This window comes from Mytilus edulis, chromosome 3 (assembly GCF_963676685.1).
Source record: "Mytilus edulis chromosome 3, xbMytEdul2.2, whole genome shotgun sequence".
In the NCBI taxonomy this organism is placed as follows: Eukaryota; Metazoa; Mollusca; class Bivalvia; order Mytilida; family Mytilidae; genus Mytilus; species Mytilus edulis.
The window spans coordinates 28,414,092-28,432,397 of record NC_092346.1 but is presented as its reverse complement, the minus strand read 5'-3'; the positions used below and the strand labels follow the sequence as shown (position 1 = coordinate 28,432,397).

The window sequence follows — 18,306 nt, the reverse complement described above, 5'->3', positions numbered from 1 at the left end:
TGTAGTTCAATAAGGAATGATCCAAGTATTACATATTCGCGACGATTAATATTCGCGTTATTTTACTACTCGCGAAAGTCGCGAAAATAAATTGCTCGCGAAAATAAGTTGGTTTACAGTATATGAAAAGAGAAACAGATACAATGAAGAGTTATTTTTACTATATTTAAAAAAGATAAAGAAAGAAGTTGACTTTATCCCTATTTAGGAATCTGCTACTCTTGACCTGAGTTTTTTATGACGTTTGAACTTTTGATGACATACAACAATTACTATTCCTATATGACATAGAACTTTTGTATTTTGATGTCAAAATTTAATGAGGACCTTTGTGATATCCACCCATAGTGAATGAAAGATGGTGATAAAGTGTATTTGAATTGCATGAGACAACTTTTGCATTTATACATAATTACAAAACTTGAAACTACCTATTCACTTAATTTAAAGTATTAAAAAAGAGGATCAATAAGGGTTATTATTTGCATTTTTGAAATTTCCATGTTCTCTAGACTAATTGCAGTTTGTATGTCTATTCTAGGAATTGATAAGTAAATGGGAGAAATATGCCCAGGACCACCAAGGATATGACAACAGATTGGCAGAGTTCAATAACTGGATAGAACAAGCTGATGCCAAGTTGGACAACTGCCAACAATCTGCTGCTGACCAAGAAACCATGGAGGAAAGGAGAACCACAATACAGGTATATAACAAAATCAATTTTGTGTCGTCTGCCATGACTAATGTAAAAATGAGATGTTGGTGTAGATAGCATCTGTTCAATCAAAAAGAAATATCACAAAAATATTGAGGAAAATTCAAAATTCAAAATTCAAAACAGAAAGTCTCTAATTAAATGGCTGAATCAAAAGCTCAAACACATAATTTTTATGTAGAAAATGGTGGATTAAACCTGGTTTTACAGCAAGTTTGTAATGAAGTCAAACATGCTAGACATTTATCTGTGTCCACAATTTATTCAGTTATCAAAAAGAGTAATTTGATATTTATGAATTACTGACAGGTGAACAAATATTGCTGAATTTATATTAAGACCAAATAAAAATTTACTATTAGATTGCTGTCAAATATGGCCTAATATTTATTATCTGTCACTTTGTATTTTTAATTAAATTTTTTGTCAATAAATATTTTGATTATTAAGATAATTTTCATTAATATGTCAGAAAATCTGTGAAGAAAATACAAAAATCTGTTGCTGCTCTAATTTTAAGAAAAAAAACAAGGAGTTTTTTTATAAACTAGATTTCTAGAACAGCTCTACATAGGAATGATCAAATATGAACTAAAACAGATTATTGAACCTTTGTTAGTTCTCCTACCTACTCGAAAATCAAAGTTTAATTTTTTTTTGACAGATCAAATATTTATATCTGAAGTCTTATTAATTTTTTTTCTCATCATTGTAGATGTTAATGGCAGAAAAAGATCATGGCCTTCAGAGACTCAATGCCACCATTGAAGCAGGAGAGAAACTTTACCCAGACACTGCTGCTGGTGGGCGTGAAAAGGTTCGCCAGGAATTACGCACAGCTAAGGAGGACTGGGATAGATTGTTTACTGGTCTGTCTGATACCCAGAGGAAGGTTGACTCATTCTTGATGCAATGGTCCTCATATGCTGATGGACAAGATCAGCTGATGAAATGGATGGTAGATACAGAGGCTGCACTGAGGGCTGATGTTGATCTGAAGAATACATTACAAGAAAAACGTCTGCAGTTACAAAACCTCAGGGTAAGATGGTATAGAATCAAAATATTTTAAAAGAAATATTATTTTTAAATTTTATAGTGTATGGTCAGATCATATGTTTTTGTACATCATATGAATTATGCATGCTTTTTCAATGGAAGTCGCCCTGATATAGCCTTGTTGTGCTAATGTGGCGTAAAGCAACCAACAATCAATCAATCAATGGAAACTGAGAAGTCATAATGCATTCTTAGTAGCATGAAAACCCATGAGACGATGATAAATGAGTGATAATTTCAAAGTTTTAATACCTAGGATAAAAATTATGGTTTCTTAATAGAATATTTATTTTAAATTACTTCATAAGATCTTTAAATACAGCTACATGGAAAGGTATTACTTGTATCAATTTTTGTATGAATAATAAGTCAACTCTATTCTAGTCTTCTTTAATTCATTAAAGGGAAACTTCGCAAAAAAATCAAAAATTGATATTATGTCCATTCTGTATAAAAAGGCTCAAATTTATAGATATTAAAGTTTTATTCCGCTAGATAAGAGATCAACATCGATTTTAAAATTTGAGTATCAATTTTCTACGCTCCGCCATCTTGTCATTTTCTACGATTATAATCACGATATGTCTATAAAACACAAAGGACCAAAACTACAGTAACCGATGTAGTCGTAATTGCGTGTCGATATCTTGTCAATCGTACGATTGTTTTATCTGACTAACTATAAACTTGATACGGAAAATGTTCTTATTTTTTTTTAAATGACCATTATTATATATCTGTTATTTTTAAACTGTTAATATTGGAATTAGTTAAAGAGTCACAGTTCAAATAATAAATAAGTGTTCCGTGAAAATTGTTTTCAAAAATCTAATTCGTTCATAATTCTTTAAAGTAATAAACTTTATTCAAATAAATTCGGATCTTTCCTCATCTGATCACCAGCATGGCTAAAGGTATTACTCCCAAAGGTACTGTGATGGGTGTGAGGACTCAGGTGACACGTCCGGGTATTCAAGCGATTTCCTGTCGGGCTTGCAAGTTCATGCATCGTTTCACTTCTGTAGGTATTGATCAGTGTACACGGCAGACTTATAACTTTCCATTTTGAACTATCAGGTGTATAATACACATCTCTGTCTTGTGTGTCCGAAAGTGATATGATGCCAATAATTTAACTCGTACGCTTGTTTATAAATAACATTTCTGGTGTAAAGAATATTATTTATGAAAATATAAAAAATACCACAAAAAAAAAAAAAAGATTTGAAGAAATAAAAATCTATATACATATTTTTTCCGAGGGTTAATTTGGGAAAATGTAATTTGTCAATTATAGTAAAGGACAGACTGGTACATACCAAAAATATTGATTTAAAAAATGTACGCACTTGTCGATGTTGGCTTATACGCCTGAATAGAAAGTAACGGAACTATAGTGCAATTTAAAATATATACATGTATCAGACTATATTGTATACCAAAAGAAGAAGAAGAAGAAGAAGAAGAGAACCAGTTTGATTTAAATACAGGTCGATATATATCTTGCTTTGGTTCATCGAAGTTATGAACATAGTAAAATCCCAGTTTTATGTATCAATTAGATTGTTCTCGAATAAAGGAAGAAATTCGTCATCATCACAATTGTTCCGACATTCATGTAAAATATATGCAACTGGACGTACACTAATAATCCCAAAGGGGTGTGAGTATTTTCTAGGAAAACTATTGAGTATTAAAGTTTCAAATCAATTTCGGGATTTATTTTCTTTCTTGCCGTGATATGATAGCAATTTAAAGAATAAACTGCTTGTTCGCTTTAGCGGTATCAGAGACATGTATATATGTCTCTGGCGGTATTCTTGCCAGTTGAACAGCCTTATAAGTTACATTCAAAAATAGGGAAAGATGACATAAAATTCGCTGTCTTTTGTTTTTGAACATCGTTGGTCAAATAGATAGAGTATTATACGTTGTGAGACGAGGACTATTTCAACAAATACTATAAATACAAGTGGAAGTTTTCGTTTTTTGCAATTTGAGAGTAAATGATGTATCAAACGTTCAAGAATACGCATGTAAAATGTGTCACTGGATATAAAAAAAAATCAATCTCAAAACCTACTTCCGTATGGAACTTCCCCTTTCAGTGACCTGCAAATTTAACAGATGATACACTTTATAAGCTTTGCATGTCCAACAACGACCCACTACTCTACATGTGTTACTGACAGCCTAAGATAGTAATTCTTCTGTTAGGTCAATTCTCTTTCGAACAATACCAGAAAACATGGAAAATAAGTTCTTTAAATTTTGACTCTGGAATTAACACCATTTTTTCGTGCGACAAACTTTATTTCTGGCGATGAGCAGACATGGACGGAAAACAATAAACAGATAGGTTTAATATTTGTTCATTCATTTAACATGTATAATATGAATACGATTGTACTTAAAAAAAACTTATATAGTTAGTTTCAAGAACAACCGGGTTCAGACAAACTGTTATGAAATCGATGCTGTTACTTATGCATTCACCCAATTCAATATTACGATCAAAGAGAGTAAATTAGTGGCAACATAGACATTCCGTTAATAACGGCATAAGTATGCAGTTAGTACACGAACACCAATCTGTGTTTTAAAAACTAGCGATGGTTGCTAAGGATATCTTGATTTCGGGAACTTTCTGCAGCTTCCATTTTATGGAGCTCTTCTTCGGTATACCCTGGCTCTAGTGCGTACCCAATATGACCATACTCGTCAAAATCTGACTCTTTTGACTGACTGGAACCACTGTTATAGTACTATCATTCTCCGAACAAGATATTTTTATTTATGATAAATTTTTGGACCATATATAAACTGTTCTATAAAAACAAGCACGCAAAAATCATAAGATAGAAATATAAGTAATATGTGAGTAAAGTTAATTGAATCATTTAAGTTAATATCCTTTGGGCTCGAATGTAGTTAACTAATAAATGTGTTTTATATGATAGCTCAAATCCTCATCCAAATAATATAATCTAGTATATGTAATAAAACCCTTCCTACTACACCGAGTTTTAATGCCAAGCGGTAGACATATTGTAGGTACCAATTAAGTAATTAAATGAGTAATAGATAACAATAATTAATCATGAATGTGCAAAGATTTAAAAACAAAAGTATTTTTCTTTGTTCGTACATATTATACTCCGCTTCGGTAGATTTATCTACTTATCTTCAGATAGTTTCAGATATACATTAATACATGGCTTTCAAAAGTCTAAATGTATGTGTTCTCGTACATTTTTTGCCTAATAAAGAAAATCAAAATGCTTTGGTAAAGCTATTTCTAATTCCCCCTTTTTAATGAGACATACATCAAGGACAAGAGGTGTATATCATTTCATTCTGACACATGAATTAAGTTTCCCGTCTTAACCGAAAATTGTTTAAATTTTATTACTTAGTAAATTAATTTATTTGAATTGAAATAAATGATACAGCAAATATAATTAAATAATTCCACGGCGATCTATTTTTATTTGTAACAAACTTGAAACTTGAATTAGTATTATAGATGTGTATATTGAATGCTCCCTTGTTTTATAATCCACTGATCCGAATAGACAGTCACACCTGGCAAGGTGTGCCCTAGAGCCGTGGTTAAATACCGAAGTGCAAATAACAATTTACCTTTCAACAAGCCATCTAAGAGTATTCAATTTGCCACAGAACCGTGAATACACACATCGTATAAATCTAGTCAAAGCAGAGATAGTAAATGGTCAATAAGAGTACACCAACATATTGTCTTTACAGATTATTGTACTTTAATTTGTTCACCTCATATATCAGTCCGAAAATGCATTAATTAATAAATTTATAACTTTTTTGGTTGTCTACTAAAATAATTCGAATATATACGTTTAACATAGAAAATTTATCTCAGGAATGTGTACAATTGCACGTCTGTGCGTCTTATCTTCTTATTATCGGATGTTTATTAGATAAACCATAAGTCATCGGCGCGCTTACGATTACGTTTAAATATCATTAAAAACCAAGACTTTTACTGATTGTATTTTAAATCCCGGCATGCAAAAACCAGGAGAAAACGTCACGACCTACAGGAAGTAGTTAAAAAAATTTCATTAATTGTTGAATTTCTCCTTTATTACTGGACATATAGCGATAAAACTTTGTGAATATATATATTTTGTCATAATGAACATATTTAAACCATAAGTAAAAAATCGCGAATTTTCCCTTTAATGTATAAATAAAGGAAAATATCTATAATTTCCATGTTTTACGTAGCAGAATTTTGTTTATGTCTTTAACTGTATTCCTCTATTGTTATATTATAATCAATGTTAATTTATATATTTTACAGCCTGTACTATCAGACATTACATCCCACCAGAGACTTGTAGATTCTGTGATAGAGAAAGCCCAGGGTGTACTACACAGCACAAATAACCCTGAAGTAGCTGCCTTCATCACTGATATCAACTCTAGATATGAAGATCTTTGTCAGACTGCTAAGGTTTGTATGGTTCTTGAACACTTAATTAAATCTCTAGAATCTTTTATCTTTTATATTTTTGATAAACTGCTTTAAACATCCTTAAAATATTAAAAAAAAAAACGTTAAAAGAATCTGATATTGTATCAATTTCATTTGTAGACATTGAAAACCAATTGCACGTTGACATGAAATTTGAGCGCAAGTGGAAAAAGTGTATTGCTGATTTAAACTTATAATAAATGTAATATAGCTTTTCAGTAACAAGTCTGATATTTCAAAATCATGATTTGATACAAAAAGGTGAATATTTTTAAGGATGTACTTAGGTGAGGTTAGGTGAAAATTAATAAATTAAGAAGTTAAAATTGATACTATAAGTTGATAGAGCATCAATTAAGGATAAAAATAAGCTAAAAATATTGATAGGTCATGGACCTCCTTTTCGAGATATTTGAGATTTAAAAAATGGCGGGAAAAGGCTGACTCGGACTTTTACCTTATATTTGCATTGGTATTATAAGTTCTCAAAACAAAAGAAAGAAAATTAAGAATCTTCTAAAATTTTGGTAAATGACCTTTCATGAGCTACTAAGTCTTATATGAAAAAATAAATGGGTGTTATGGGGCAAAATATTTTACATTGTATTATATGGAAAAACACCAAGGAGTCCGAACATTTGACACAAATTCCAAAACCTCACCTAAGTACATCCTTAATGAAGATATGCTATCTTTAATTTCAGAACACAATACAACAATGTGAACGTAATGTTTACGATCATCAACAGTACCATGATTCCCTGCAAGCAGCCGTGGATTGGATGACCTTGATGAAAGATCGGGTCGGCATGTGTGCTGATATCTCCGGTGACAGACATACATTACAAAACAAATTTGACAGAGTCCAGGAATTATTGGCTCAAATACCTGACAATGTTAACAAAATAAGTGTGGTGGAAGAAAAAGGTGCTAAAGCCATGGATACCACTGCCCTCAAAGGTCGTCAGGGCATACAGCAAGAACTAGACATGCTTAAAATGGACTGGGAAAATTACACAACACAAGTTAGGTCACTTCATGATAATCTTGACAGAGCTATCGAACATTGGATCAAATATGAGGAGCAGCATGAGAAAATCTCTCACTGGGTCAAGGACATGGAGAAAAAGGTCAAGGACTTTCCTCTCAAATCTACTGTGGAGGATAAACAACATCAGCTTGTTAGATACCAGGTATGCAGACTTATATTTTCCCAAATGATAACATCAACTATTTCTGATGTTAAGCTTTGAAATAATTATATTTGGCTGTGTAATTAAATTTCAATTGAATTATTTTGAGAAAATTCAAATTATTTTTAGAAGTTGCTTAAATATTTTGTAGTTTGAATATTTTAAATGCTTATTTATTCAAATGTAATATGCTTTGAAAAAACACGGAGGTATTTTATGGATTTTATATGCATCAATGCCATTGTTCTAGGAATATCTTGAAGACATTGTAGAATTCCGTCACGAATTGGAAGAATTCTCACAATTAGAATCAGTAAGATGTTTTATATATGGTGAAGGCACAAAGCTGGCTCCTTCACAGTTTTTGTCAAACTTCAGTTTAATTTATTTTATTATTTTTCTTAGGCTTACAAACTGATTTGCAGCTTGTTAACAATCTCATTATTGACTAGGATCTACGAAGACCTGATAATGTCTCACATGAAGACATTTAAATCTTGACTAAAGCTTATTGTATGCATAACAGATTCCTTTATTTTTTATTGAAAAAAATCTTGAAAATAGTCAATACAATTCTTACGGTTGCTGAATCTATTTAAAACAGAAGCACTAAGCTGTTAACTTATTTTTAACAGCTGCAATGAAATAAAATTATCCACATGCAAGAAATCTTGTGAACAGATTATAAGATTAAGCGGTAAACATAAGTTAACAATTTCAGTTAGAAATCAAATTTATTGAATGATTGTTGCTTTTTTTGTGTCCAGTGGCAAATATGTCATGCCTATTCCTAGGATTAATTAACATCTTTGCTATAAATGTTTTATTAAAAATCTTTATGAACATTCTGCAGATGCACATGCTTTTGAATTCTGTTTTGATTTTGTGTTATTACACCAATTGTGATAGAATGCACTTTTATTGTTCTATGTTTTCACTGAATTTTTATAATTGGTTAAAGACTATTATGTTTTTATGAATTCTTATATAGATTTTAAATTGAATTTTTAGTTTAGAAAATGTATAAACTATCTTGCTTCACTTGGAGGATGGTTATGAGAACTTAATTCCTGATGTGTATAAGATTAAATAAGGGGTTATATCTTCATATATATATTGATAAACAAAATTAGTTAGTGACCTTATGTCTTTAGACATAATAGGCAATTATTTTTTAAATGGACTTCGGTGGATTTTTCGGAGAGAAAACATTATTTTTTGCATGTACAGTCTCATATGTGGTTACAAATCTCTGATTAATCTAAGGCAATATGTGAAGAATAGATTAGGTTTTTTTCTCACTAATAAATCAGTACAACTTAAGTCATTTTGTGTGTTTTAAGTGATTTAAGATTTGTTCTTTATGACAATATGAAAAATGGTAACAAGTATTTTCTAAAATTTGCTTTTCAATTTTACAGGAGTTGATGCAAGACCTGCGTAGTCACCAAAGAGAAGTTGATCAGTTTTCAGATGATGGACAAACATTACAACAGCTGACTGGAGAAAGCCGTGTAGCAACCTCAATATCACAGTTGGTTTCCAGATACCAAACCCTACAACAAACTGTTAAGGTATTATAATATTTCTAATCTTCTTAAAGAAAGGAGGAAGTAAAATATGATCCAATTTTCTTTAATAATAACTTTATTAAAATACTTGCAATCTGAATTTAAAAATGTATTATGTGTAAATTTTTTTACATTATTAGGAAACAATATTGATGAAAATGTTACATTTTGGTATTACTCAAAATTTATTTTACATTTTACATATGGTTTTTTTTACAGGAAAATCTGAAGAAATGTGAGCAGAACGTTGCAGATCATAAACTGTATAGAGACAGACATGCTGACTGTAGTCAGTGGTTAACTAAAGCCAGGAAGAAGTTTGGACAGAGTGCTGATACTTCTGGTAATAGGAATGACCTTGAGGACAGACTTGAAAAAATACAGGTAATTACAGTCAAAATCGGTGAAAGGATACTAGTAATTAAGAAGAGAAGAGAAAAATCTAACATCTTCATTACGGACAAAAAATATAGCAGATTCATTTAAAATTAGTAAATGATCAGACGATTAAAAAACAACAACACCAAACTATCTTTATATTCTCAAAGATGATGGTCATTAAAAGTATGAGATTTTATTAATTTTAAAAGATTTTTTTTTTATGTTAATGTGTAAATTAAGCATCCATTGAATTGTTAAAACATGTGAATTTTTTTCATTTCTAGGAGCTCTCTGTTGAACGAGATACAGGCTTTGGTAAACTGAACAATGTTATTGAATCTGGTGAAAGATTGTACCCCAACACTGCCGCTGAAGGAAGGGAAGTAATCAGACAAGAATTACGTCAACTGAAACTTGGCTGGGAGAGTCTTTTTGATGACCTGTCAGCAGCCCAACGTAAACTAGAAGTAGCTCTCGTACAATGGACATCATTTGATGATAGCTATGGTCAGGTGGAACACTGGCTTAGAGATATGGAGTCACAATTAGAGGGACAATTACCTTTACGGTCAACTCTTGAGGAGAAAAAGACACAGCTACAGAACTATAAGGTTGTGTATCGTTCTGTTCTGAAACTTTAAATAAATGTGAGGATTTAATTTAATTTGTATGCTCAATTTATTGATTTAAATTGATTTATTTAAGCAATGAAATAATTTTAGTAATATAATTTCAAAAAACAATGTTTTTATGTGTTGCATGCAGAGCATTATGAATGATTAAAGAATATTGTCATTTTGCTTAAGTTACTTAGCAATTGATTTTCATCTTATTCTTACATCCATTAAAAAATTTAGTTTTCTGGTTTTCAAAAAATAAATGTGCAATGCTGTATGTTGGTAAACGCATGTATTTTTTCTATGATTTGAAATTCTGTTCAGATATACATACTTTTTTAAGGAATCAAGTTAGAAGCATGGATGTTTGTTGTAAAGAATTTTAGTTTTACATTTGTTGTGGATTATAGGTTTTGCATCAAGACGTGTTATCCTATCAGAGAGTCATTGAAAGCGTTAATGACAAGGCTCAGTCACTCGTACAGAGTAGCAGTGACCCTCACCTTACAAAGTTTGTAACTCAGGCTCGAACAAGATACCAGAAACTCTGTACATCTGCCAAGGTTAGTTTTAAGCAAAGGTACAACTATCTTGCATTATATACTGATGAATCAGTCTACACTTGAAATAAACATAGATATATGATATGGTATTGTTCAAAATATACTTCAAAATAATTTATATTTTAATCAAATTAGTACAAGTGTTGCATAAATCAAATTATTGGTAAGTTTTCTATATGGCTAAACAACACGTTAGGGAAAGGGGGCTTGGAGTTCATGAAAAATAATTTATTTATGACTTGAATGAAAATTAATATGAAAGTATCATATTGAGTCAAGATTGTTAAATATTTTATATATATATTAGATGAAAGATTTTCCAAAGTTGATAGAAGTGAGTAATTTGTAGAAATTTTGTCAGCATTCTTTAGCATCCAAATTTGAAATAATTGCTGCTTTTTTTGTTAAGTAGACTTAAGTAGCAGGATAGGAAATAGAGAATGTTAATTTATTTGGTCTTGGAATATTAAATAGAGAACGTTATTTTATTTGTCTTGGAATATTAAATAGAGAATGTTTGATAATTTGGTCTTGGAATAGGCAATAGTGAATGTAACATTTTATGGTCTTGGAATTTATATTAGCATGGATATGTTCTCGTTTGGATCCATAACAGAGACAATTGTAAAATATTGGTTTATATATTACTATTAACACTTCCCATAGATGCATGGGTGATGATGATGGAAGTTTTAACGACCTTGACTGGCTATACAGCTCTTGCACGGTCAGTTTGCATGCATGGGTGGGTTTGAAGGGATTCAATACAATGTATCAATATTTTAAAACAACCATTCTATAACAGAATTTTTGATTGTACAAGTATGTTGCAGACAAAGTTTTCTTCATGCTTTTTTGCACAAAAAATGCACTAAATGATACTATTCTGATGATATATACAGAATGTGCAGACTTTGGAGCTTATAATGAACCTATGTTCATTTAACCTAGCTTAATGCTTTTGAAATAGATCCATTTATGAAACGAATAGTGGATTATTTTATATTTTATAATTAAACTGAATTCAAGGCCATATTGTGCCTGAGTGAACTGTGTCCTTTGATTTGAACAGCTGTAAGTTTATTTAAATAGATATTATAATTATAAGAAAATATCTTATGGTGAATGCATATCTTTTGATAAAGGATTTTTTTTTACAAAAATCACATGTATTTAACCTCATCTTCAAATTTATAGGAGCGTGTACAACAATATGAAGTGTTTGTTGCTGACCATCAACAGTACAATGATGCTTACAATAACTGTATCGAATGGTTGAATGGTATACGTGAGAAACTCTCCATGTGTTCTGATGTGTCTGGTGATCGTCATACCATCCAGAACAGACTGGACAAAATACAGGTAGCTATTGCTTTGTTTTATTTAGAGACTATTATTAAATTAGAATTAGGCCACATCAATTTGATTTTTGTTCACTGGATAAAAAGATATAGGACTTTCAGAGGTCTTGCTAGATTAATTATTGAGGGAATTATAGCTATTTTATTAATTTACTAAAAGATGGGCTGGTTTTCAAATTCAAAAAATTGGGCAATTTTGTTTACTGGATTGAGTTTGGTTAAATAAGTGTTTTGTATCCAAATTTATGCAGGAAAATCCAAAAAAGATTGATGTGGCTTCATTCTTTATTGTATATATTCATTAGAAATCTTCATATTTATAGGTCTATCTTTCATTTAAGAACAATTCTTGATTAAATATTTCCTCCTTATCTTTTAGAATTTATATATTCAATGACTCTTCTAGATAAGGGAATTAATATTTATGAAAGTCTCACATTTACAGTATTTTAATTTTTTTACTTAGGTATGACCCCTAAAATTATAAATACTATAGTAATTATTTTAAGCTTATGAGGTTACTTTTCACAAGAAATTTTTATAAGAAAGTTTTTTCATAACTTAATTTTAGGAATTATTTTTTTATTGAAATATTTTTTTTATTTCAAAATTATTACTGCAAAAAATTCCCAGATTTATATCTTTCCATGTAAAATAATATGTTGACTTGTTCAAAATTTGTAAACTTGTCACCTTGCTTTTGTGAGCACGTCCCAAATATATTGCTTATGTTATAATTAAAATGTTTGCTTACAGACTTACTACACAGGACTAATTAAAAGTGTAAGCATCAATTTTGGGGTGCGGCGTGGGTTTGTACAAGCACATAAAACCAATATATATCTATGAAATATTATAATCAAAATAATGTGAATACACTGTGGCTGATAACATCTTGACAATGTTAATTTTTAATAAAAATTTTATGATAATATTTAACTTGCCAAGAGGCTGTCGTGAGTGGTAAAATGCGAGATTTTTCGTCAGAAATAAAAATATTTTTGGTGGGAAATTGAGTATTTTGCCATTCAGAATACTTTCGGATTGTTTGTATTATCTTAAAAAGATCTGTTGTATGTACATGTATGTATGTGAGTCACCTAAATATATTTACTAAGAATTGAGAAATTTTTGCATGATTGTGACTTTTAACTTGTTTGTGTAAAAAATATATGTATAGTCTGAAATCTAACACTGGTTTTCTATGTTCTGTTCTGATAACAGCGACGTTGTGTAAGTTGTTCACTATAGACTTTTCTATTGAGTTTCCATTCTTTTGTAGTGATATCCTTAGAGCTTCTAACTATCCTATATGTGTATTGTAAGAAAATACCCCAAATAAAATTTCCAAATCATCAGTAAAATACCAACTCTATTTTTTTCCAAAAAAATAATTTTCTGTGTGGAGAAAGTATATTCCCTGGTATAAGACAAATACAAAAAATATTTCCATATAATATTTGTGAAATAAAACCTTCATGTTTGAGAAAAGGTATTATTTTTTGTGTGGAAAAGTATAAACCTTGGTGAAAGACAATAAAAAAACAAATATTTCCAAATAATATTTAGTTTGTGAAATAAAACCTCTTCTTTTTCCCAAAAGTTTTATTTTCTGTGTGGAAAAGTATATTAAAATACTAAAAAAATATTTCCAAATAACTTTTGTGAAATTAAAACTCATTGTTTTCCAAAAAGTATTATTTTCTGAGTGGGATTTTTCCCCCTGGTGTGAAACATTTCCCTGTGTGTTCCGTGTTTCGTGTGTTTCAAAGATTTTTTTTTTCATTTCTTTATAGCTGGATTCTTTATACTATCAATTATCGGTAGGATTTAATATCCATGAGTGTGAAAACAGATAAACACTTTATATGGATTGGTTTGAACATAAGGTTTTGGGAACACACATTTTATATCTGCAAGTTTGATAACAGATTTAAGAAATTCACCAGTAGAATAAATTGGTCAGTAGTGGTTGTCATATACACTATATATATATAATTGTTTGTATCTAGGAAACACAATGAATGGATGACCTTATTTCCACAAATTTGCGCTGCCATTTCTAAATGTCTTTAGGGATAAAATCATAGTTTGAGGACGCAACTCTGATGACTATTTCTGCATTTAGGAGTTATTGATTCAATTTGAAAGGCTATAAAGTTCTTCCCAAAAAAGGAAACATTTTGCCCAATTTTGTATTAAGAGTTTATTTTTTTTTATCCTTGATCACATGATCTTTTCTTATCTCTATTAGTTTGCATGTGCCAGTTGTTGCATGATTTTTTTGTATGAATACACTATAGCTGGTAATTAGTTCGATTACGAAAACTGCGGATAAACATCAATGCTTCCTTCTGGGAAATTTCCCATACAGATTTCAGCTTTTGAAATATAAAGAGAGTCGGTTCTACATAATTTAAAGGGTGGCAAAATTTAATATTTTGTCTGAGAAATGTCATCATAGCTTTATTACATCAGGTTTTTTCAATGAAAAAAATACTTGTTTGATGCTTTTTGCATGTAGGAACACCTTTTAACTAAAAATAGATCTGTTTGGAGCAGGATGGGAAGCTTACTAAAAAAAAAAAACCTTCCAAATAAAATCAACGGTACCAATTTTGTTGCACCAGATGCGCATTTCGACAAAATATGTCTCTTCAGTGATGCTCGTGGCCAAAATATTTGAAATCCAAAGCTTATATAAAAGATGAAGAGCTATAATCCAAAAGGTCCAAAAAGTATAGTCAAATTCGTGAAAGGAATCAGAGCTTTGCATGAGGGAGATACATTCCTTAATTTATAATAATTTCTAATATTTTGTAACAGCAAATTTAAATAACACAAAAAATCCGTATTTAGTCTTGCAAACCTGTCCTTGGCTATTTTACCTTATACAGCCAGCGATACAGTATTTTTTATTTGCACATTTTTCACCTTAGAATCAAGACATTGACAAAATCACGTCTGTAAGTAGTAGCAGTGTGTTGCTATTTTTAGATTATCAGAAACCGTTGATGCAGTAAAAATGGAATTTAAAATGGCTCTAGAAGGCAACTAAAGTAGATTTATTTTTTTTTCATTTTGCAACATTGAATATTATTTCAACAGTGTTTTTTTTTTCAATTTCGTAGTGTAAATGCAGAGTGGAAAAACTAGGATTTTTATGTTTAGATTTGTTGTAGTGCTAGAATAGTCGAGTGGGTGTTAGTTTGGTTCAATTTTTACAGTAGAATCAATCCTGTAAAAAACTGTTAGAAGACGTAAAAATGAATTATCGATGCTAGACCAACATTACAAATTTTAGTGGGTTTAATAGTTTAATCAAGAAGATTAGGACTTCTTCAATTCAGAACTTAATGGAATAGAATTAGAATTAAATCTAAATGAAGTTTTTACTATTAGTTGCTAGTCGGTAAACTCCCTCAATTGCATGTTATTGCATGAAAATTTGCATGCCCTTGTAATTATTCTTTTTTTTAATTATAATGGCTAATATAATTCCTTGATTGATGTTATTTGAATGATTTTATGTGGCTATTTTGTTTTGAGCATATAAATATTCAAAGTCCTGGTGTACTTTTGAAAAGAAATATTTTTTTCCCGGCTTTTCCTTGCATGACTGAATCAGTTATAATTTTTGTAAAAAAAATCTAACAAAATTTTTCAGATTTTATGTTTAAGCTTTTTGTTCCCTGAATGAAGCAACAGCCTGCCACTAAATTGCATGATATTATTTTTACTTTACCGTAACATTTTTACTGATTTTTTTGTCATGTTTTTTTAGGACATTGTTGCTACCAAGATGGAAGGTGAACCCAAGGTCAAGAACTGTATAAGTCTTGCAGAGAGAGTACTACCTAGCACAGCTCCCCAGGGTAAAGACATTATCATCAGAGAAACTGATGCCCTCCGGGACGACTGGGATGCTTTTGTTAATGCTCTGCAGAAGGTGGGTTTTCAAAGCTAGGATTAAACTGATATTTGAAGTTATTTTTAATTTTGATGGTGTTGTGGCTACATATTCTTCAGATATAGCTTATTCTTTCAAAAATTAATGTTCACTTATGCCTAAAACAAAAACTAGTCAATAGATTATTTTAATGCCCACACAACAACTTTTGGGGCATGAATACTCCTACAAATTGAATCCTAGAAAGTTATCACATTGCTGTCTGTTTGAACATATAATTTAAGGTGTACATGTAGTCAAGGTTTGAATTTTCATTAACATTTGCTCGTTTAGGAGATGTTGAACTTTGTCATTTTTTGGAGTATTTACTTGCATAAGAGGTGCGTTTCAATGCTCAACTTTCTGTATTTTAAAATAACACTTTGCATCTGTGGAGGCATCAATTGGGTCTCCCAGACACAATAATATCTCAAAGAAAGACCTACATTGACTTTGTTATAATACAGTTACTTCAGAGTGGAATTTGTCAAGTTTCATTGACATGTTGATATACAGGTCAGCATTCTTGTCTTTTATAGTTTTTAACCCAATACTTAATCCTCAAAACCTAAAAAGTCAAAATGTGTATGCTCATCTGCTAATGTACTTCAAAATTTGTTTTTAAGGTCAAAACAGTAAGTTAGATTTCAATGTTATTCTTCCTATTTGCAGACAAAAACTGATCTTGAAAACTGTATGGGACAATGGAAAGAATTTGATGCATGGCAAGAAAAAGTCTCAGCATGGCTGAAAGACTTGGAAGCCAAAGTAAGAGAAATAGAGCTTAAAGCTACACTCAAAGACAAACAGGTACAGATAGACAGATTGAAGGCTATTCATCGTGAACTACTCGACCATCAGGGCGATATCGATGCCCTGAGTGACGCAGCCCAGGATCTAGTCCGTGTCAGTACCGACACTCGTGTGATCAGTCAAGCATCACAACTCAGTACAAAATACCAGACGGTGTATGTCAACGTAAAGGAATTGTGTCGTCGTTGGGAACAATATGTTCTGGACCACCAGGCTTACAATGAATCCTTCAACCAATGTAAATCATGGCTACAGGAGATGAGAAACAAATTACAGGCTCATACTGACATTAGTGGTGATAGGAAGGCTGTACAAGAAAGGCTTTCTGAAGTCCAGGTTTGTCAACTAACATCATATATACTGTAAACCAACTTATTTTCGCAAATACTTTATTTCGCGTTTATACCCAGCTAGTCAACTTCGCGGCGATTTAATTTCGCGATTTTCTTATTTACTTAATGTAGTTTGATGGGGAAAGATCCAAGTTATTCCTTTTCGCGACGATTTAATTTCGCGTTATTTTTTTACTCACGAAAATAAATCGCTCGCGAAATTTAGTTGGTTTACAGTACCACACATTTGTACCTCTCTTTGTAGAAGATAGTAATCAGATCTGTCAAAAGCACAGTAATACAAACAAGATTAACTGGACTGTCTTTACTCATTGGACAGAAGCTCAGTGATATATCTTTGATAAAAAAAAAAGTTTATAGTTGATCAATTAGAATCAAGTGTGTATGACAACATTGACCGTCCATCTTTTTTACAAGGAGTCAATTCGAATTTAGTTGTTACAAAAATAAAATCTGTTTCGGGAATAAAAATTGCTTTGATAAAGCTACTTGCATCCTCATGTATACTTGAGCAATTTGGATGTCAACAGATAACAGAGTTATAAATAGTTGCTAAAACACTTAACTTAGAACTGATAACTTGCATGTACATTCATTAATTATTAATTGGTTTCTACTGTATTTTTGATACTTTATTGAAATGAAAATCATATATATCTGTGATTTTATATTACAGGAACTTACATCTGACAAAGATGAAGGACTGCACATGCTCCAGATAGCCCTTGACAACCTACAGATCGTCCTACCAAATACTTCTGTCCCTGGTAGAGATAATCTCAGACGTGAGATGCAGGGTCTTCAAGCAGAGTATGATGCTCTCTCTGGTGATCTTAATGAACTTAAAACCAAACTGGACGGTACTCTTGCACAATGGACTGTGTATGATGATAGTATTGAACAACTTCATCGTTGGCTCAATGACCTTGAACTTCAACTACAAACAGAGTCTCAATTGCAGAACACTCTACAGGAGAAAAAGTTACAGTTTGAAAGGGTCAAGGTCCTACAGTTAAATATCAACAGTCAACAGAGTACTATTGACAACCTGAATGACAAAGCAGAAAATCTTAAACAAACCAGTAAAGATACAAACTTAGGAAACCAGATCAGACAACTGGTTACCAAATATGAGAAACTTCTTAACAAAGTAAAGGTAAGTTAGAGATGTAACATAAACCAAACCAGTTATATGACTAGCTTGAGCATCAA

General features: G+C 31.1%; 1 protein-coding gene across 1 annotated transcript in view; it reads left to right on the top strand.

The window, feature by feature from the left end:
* Positions 1–18,306, top strand: part of LOC139516150 (nesprin-1-like) — a 246,966-nt gene that overhangs the window by 80,339 nt on the left and 148,321 nt on the right. The window contains exons 50-64 of the mRNA XM_071306037.1: positions 542–706; positions 1,434–1,760; positions 6,120–6,272; positions 6,998–7,486; positions 7,737–7,799; positions 8,908–9,060; positions 9,277–9,441; positions 9,723–10,049; positions 10,466–10,618; positions 10,926–10,952; positions 11,816–11,980; positions 12,736–12,762; positions 15,764–15,928; positions 16,601–17,077; positions 17,771–18,250. Of these exons, the coding sequence (XP_071162138.1) occupies positions 542–706; positions 1,434–1,760; positions 6,120–6,272; positions 6,998–7,486; positions 7,737–7,799; positions 8,908–9,060; positions 9,277–9,441; positions 9,723–10,049; positions 10,466–10,618; positions 10,926–10,952; positions 11,816–11,980; positions 12,736–12,762; positions 15,764–15,928; positions 16,601–17,077; positions 17,771–18,250 (3,336 nt within the window). The remainder of the gene's footprint in view (positions 1–541; positions 707–1,433; positions 1,761–6,119; positions 6,273–6,997; positions 7,487–7,736; positions 7,800–8,907; positions 9,061–9,276; positions 9,442–9,722; positions 10,050–10,465; positions 10,619–10,925; positions 10,953–11,815; positions 11,981–12,735; positions 12,763–15,763; positions 15,929–16,600; positions 17,078–17,770; positions 18,251–18,306) is intronic.